Genomic DNA, 4,991 nt, shown 5'->3' with positions numbered 1-4,991 from the left:
CAATGCTTAGTTTTTTCAGCTCCTGCTAATCTCAAATAGCTAGGAGAAATTAAAAATGCACAGCACACACGGAGGGTCTCTCTCAGGAGGTTACAGTGGGCTAACCCTCACACACAGTGAGTAACCGGTGTGGTGCTCTCCGTACAGTAGAGGAGCTGAATGTGGGGGAAGTCGCTCTGCGGTGTCCGGATGTGGACGTGGCACAGCGCTGCAGCAGTTCCGCTGAATGTCCGCTTCTGCTACCAAGAAGGGATTAGTGAGAAACACCCCGGGACGACATCGGCTTCCCAGTTTGTCGGCCACCGGGTTTCACAGCTTGCCCCCAGCAGAGGATAGCCTTACTACTTACAACACTTCGGAGGTAGGTTTCTATTTGAAACCAGTTAATGTGTGACATCTCCGACCGGCTTGACAGCAGAGCTTGTATTTTGCTACGCTTGCTAATGCTAGCTAATGCTATAGCACGGCTAGCAGCGCTCCGGTGAAATCGCTGGAGGTTAGTAGCTAAGCGATGCTAGCAGGCTAGCATTAGCTTCCCCCCGGTTGTGGCGATGTGGTCACAGCTGATTCAGCCACTGCTGCTGTCATCATGAGTCAAGTTGTGTGGTTGCTAGCGTTAGCAAGCTAAGCTAGCCCTCTTGACTGGGAAGTTTGTTGAATCAAATCCGCTTCGTCTCGCTTGTTAGACGCGTAACAGTTAGCCGTGTCGTGTTCACCAGGCTCTGTGTTCTGGGGTTTTGGTTGACATGTTAACACCAGCTAGCTAACGAGCTAACTGTAATGCGGCACTGAGGTTGTTCCCGTTAGCACACTGCTACGCTCGCTAGCTGTCCTCGGCTTTGCCTTGCTGCTTTCTCACAAGCTCGACTCCACATATGTCAGTTATTCTCAAAGGCAATGTTTCTTTGCTAGTTTTGAACAGTTCTCAGTCGTAGTTTGGCTAAAGTTGCTAACACAAGTCTCTAAATGTTGAAGCCAGCCAGGAGAGCAGATGTGGGTCACTCAGTAGGCCCGACATACTAAAGAGCTGTAACGTTACGGCTCCAGCGATTGTATTTCTCGTTGTAGCACCTGCACTGCTGAATTATTCAAAGGCCCCGCTCGTTTAGCCCGTGTTTGTCTGTTAGATGATACTCATCACCCTGTCATATAGGTAAGGCCAGTTCTCCAGAAGCCAAGTGCACTAATGCACTTTTGTTAGCAAGGTTGAAGTTGACATGTGATATGCAGCAGTGATCATGCTCACAAAGTGGACTGCACAGCACAGTTACAGTCTGGGGTCTTCTCCTGACCTGTAAACAGGCCCTTGCATGTGTCCAGCAGACATTACACACTGTCTCAGACATTTAACCTCACTCTCATACCCGAGAGAGTGTTGGTTACTAGTCTTGTGATGTGTGCATGTTTTGCTTCAAATCACTGGGATTGGTTTAAGTTTTGGTCTAGATTAAGTCACTTGTGTGAATTTCAGAGTGGGTATTGTGGTGTCATTGCTCTGTGTATGTGTGTGTGAACTTATTAGTCATTAGCAAAGTGTGTGGGTGTGGCCAAGTCAATATAAAAAGCCAATAAAGGTGTTGTCACTGAACCAGGAAACATTTAAGTCACAAGAAAGGTTGATTTGCGCCTGACGGTAGAAACCTGTAGAGCCAAGAGCTGTGCGAGCTGGGAGTGTTTTGCATTACGTCTCCTGCTTGTTAGTTCAGGTGCAGCGTGACAGTAAATTCAGTCTGGGCCAAGCATGTCCTCTTAGGGCTGCCTAAAAGTCTCACAGTGTGGTTTTAGTTGAAGGCAGAGACATGTTGACGAACACTGAACTGAATTGTACAGTTTTTCTGTAGAGTGAGAGATTCAGCAGTTAACATTCTTTCTAACATCAGGCGTGCAGCGCTGTTTGTTTTTTTGTCACTTGCACAGGAAGTGGGTCAGAAAATCTACTTGCCCACAGTCAATCCTTGCTTGCCCTTATACTGATTGTTATGTCTATTAGTGGTTATCTAATAACAACAAAGACTTAAGTTGACTGTGATGTTTAATCTTTATGAATTTCAAAATGACCCCGTTTTATCCACCCTGCTCTTACACCTGTGGCATTTCTCTCATGCCACCCAACTAAACTCATGTTTCCAGTATAACTGAATTGCTTGCTTGCTCTTCAGCTCATAAACTTTGACTTTACCCCGGAAAAAACATGTTCAGTTAATTTTTACCACGCCATGTCGGGCTAGATTTACTAGCATTTTACTTACCCCAGGCAATCGGGCAGTTCTCACTCTCAAGCCCTGCGTCTGTTGTTGTTGACGTTCTGTCTGTAGTCCACACTTTCCTCATGGAGCGAGGAGTGCAGTGCGGGCAGATTCTCCCCGCCCCTGTAAACCCAAGAGACACACTCCATCGATTCTGGTGGTGAAATCTCTGGTTTAGTCTTGAATTATGATATTGACTAATTGTTTTGTGTCATCCAGATTTAGTGATGAACTGAGGATGAATGTAAACCAGCACACTCCAATGGCCTCTCCATACGGCCAGCCTCAGCCTGGCTACGGCCAGCCCGGCTACGCTCCCCTGGATGGGGGATACCCCGCTCCCTATGCACCTTACAACGGCCCCGCTTCAGCCTACCAACCTGGGGCTCCACCACAAGGTAAAGTGCAGCTTCTGAACAAGTTCTCATATGAGTGAGCGTGTTCGAGACACCAGGCACTCGTAGAACCATAACCTTGGAGTGTCCTACCTGTCTGCTTCCCGCCATGTGATTCTTCATGTATGTGTGAGAACAGCACTGTGTCTTTGCATACTAATCCGAATCTGGAGTACCCTCTCATTTATTCACGTTGCTTTAAGCGCTTCCCTACATCTCTCTGTATTTGCTCTCTTTCCCCTCTTTTCTTGTATTTCAGGTTATTCTCCTTTTACAAGCTTTCCCTCTAAGGCTGTGGCAACCAACCCAGTCTCTGACCTCTCCTCTCCTCTTGACTTAGGTAACAGCCTCCTCTCTTTTTCTTACTCATTTCACACTCCATATGCTCTGCAATCATCGAATCCTCTCTGTAACTACGGGCATTATTCTCCCTGTCATGTTCTTTTCTCAGTTTACAATAGGAGAAGATCGTTTGAGTCCACGTTAGCCAGGGATTGTTAAGTATAGCAGCCAACCTGTTACTACCTTTTTACTACCAAAATAATGTGACAGATGCTCTAAAGTCAGTCCCTGTATCTGCTGCACATATTTTATTGAATTTTAACACACATGTGTTGTAATTTCAGCGTACAGTTGGGATGATAGAGGTGTTTATTTCGCTTTTTTCCATGAGTATGGACATAACGTTTTTATTAGTAAACTACTCAGTAGACAGTGTCTCATGACTGCAGTTTAAAAACATTAAAAACGAAAGCAAGGTGTCAAGCTGACAGTTGCTCTGCTATATTTTACATCCTAAAATTGTCTGATGTCTGCGGTTTATTTTCAGCCTTCATCAGAACACCCGTCCCATGAATTTAACCGACCCTCTTAGCACACAGTCTCAGCTAGCCTGGTTCAGTATGCAGTCTGCGCTCCTCCTAACCCCTGAGGCAAAATCTGGCAATGTAATCAGTTAGTTCTAAAAATGTATTTGGGCACCTCAGTGGCCTATAGCCATGTTTAGCTTGCTGCGCTAATCTCGTCACATTAGAAAGATTGGTATCAGAATGATTTCAGGATTATTTGGCGCAGAGATGTTTGTGCTTTTTGCAAGTGTGTGTGTGTGTGAGGGTAATCTTTTGTCCCTGCATCTCAGGTCCTGCCAGGGGTCCTCCCGTCTCTGGAGCCCCTCCAGTCTCAGCGCCTCAACCATATAATCAGTACAGTCACAGTCAAGGGAACGTGCAGAATGGACCCCCACCTATGACACAGGCACCACCCAGGTAATTATGTGTTGCTCGATTGCTGTTCTCCTTAGTGTATTTAAGCCTTGGGTTCATAAAGCATTGTGTTTTTTTTTAAAGCAAAATGTGCTCACAACTGGGCTGTCACAATACTAACATTGTGAACTTACCATATGATGTAAGGACATGACCCCGATCATTTTACTGACCTCAATATCACCTATTGTGTTTACACATGTGTTTGTTTACATAAGAATTTCACCAACACAATGGCAGAAAAAAACAGCAGGGTTTTCCTGACCATTATAAGATGTGGCAAAGCAGCTTCCCTTTTTTTCTCTTCACCCCCGCATACTTGTGCAAGTCCAAAGAAAAATACAACAACACTTAAAAGATGTCACAGTGTAGCTTAGCTGTAGCCTGCAGCTTCACTTTTGGAGTGGAAGAGGCACAGTCCTGATAGTCGTTAGCTTGCCAACCCCCGGCAACGAGCCAAAAAGTCAGTCGTTTTTAGTTTTACCTCCCAACAACGTCATCCTTCGCTCCATAAATCCACCAGCAAACATCCAGTTTCCCAGGCTGTCCATCCCCGGGAGCCGTCTGCAGCACACCAGCCAAATTATGGCGGTAATGCTGCATTCATGTGCTCCTCGAATGGTCCCATTTTCCGAGTTGGGAAGTCATTCTTCTGACTTTGGTGTGCTCGTGAGCTTTGTGTCGTAATGTGGAAACAACATAAACGTTACAAAGAAGATGTGTTGTATTTTATTGCTTAGAGCTTTTAAACAACACATTTACTGGTTCGAAGCTTCATATTACAGAGTGATTTTTTCCCAGACTTGTCGCTGCACCGGTACATCCCCTGAAACTACTAAAATGTTACTTAACGCCTAACTGACAAATGCTAAGACATACCTTTTCTAGCTAATCAAGGTAATGCTACGTGAACATTAACAAATGGTTTTAATCTAATGCCACGTTTAGTATTAACGTCGTCAACTCGGTCGAGGGGGGTGTTCACATGAATTTTCTCAGTGGGAAACTAATTTTTCTGATTATTTTGACACCACACAAATGTAGGGTAACTACAGTGTTCATGGAGCATCACTGAGCTTGTCTGTTAA

General features: G+C 45.2%; 1 protein-coding gene across 1 annotated transcript in view; it reads left to right on the top strand.

Annotated features, from left to right (window-relative positions):
* The window catches only part of sec24c (SEC24 homolog C, COPII coat complex component), a 6,868-nt gene continuing 1,877 nt past the window's right edge, over positions 1-4,991 (top strand). Inside the window, exons 1-4 of the mRNA XM_050060794.1 lie at positions 1-361; positions 2,466-2,644; positions 2,901-2,981; positions 3,780-3,906. Coding sequence (XP_049916751.1) covers positions 2,485-2,644; positions 2,901-2,981; positions 3,780-3,906 — 368 coding nt within the window. The 5' untranslated portion in view covers positions 1-361; positions 2,466-2,484. The remainder of the gene's footprint in view (positions 362-2,465; positions 2,645-2,900; positions 2,982-3,779; positions 3,907-4,991) is intronic.

This window comes from Epinephelus moara, chromosome 13, assembly GCF_006386435.1.
Source record: "Epinephelus moara isolate mb chromosome 13, YSFRI_EMoa_1.0, whole genome shotgun sequence".
Taxonomy (NCBI): Eukaryota; Metazoa; Chordata; class Actinopteri; order Perciformes; family Serranidae; genus Epinephelus; species Epinephelus moara.
This window is presented reverse-complemented; position numbering and strand designations above follow the sequence as displayed.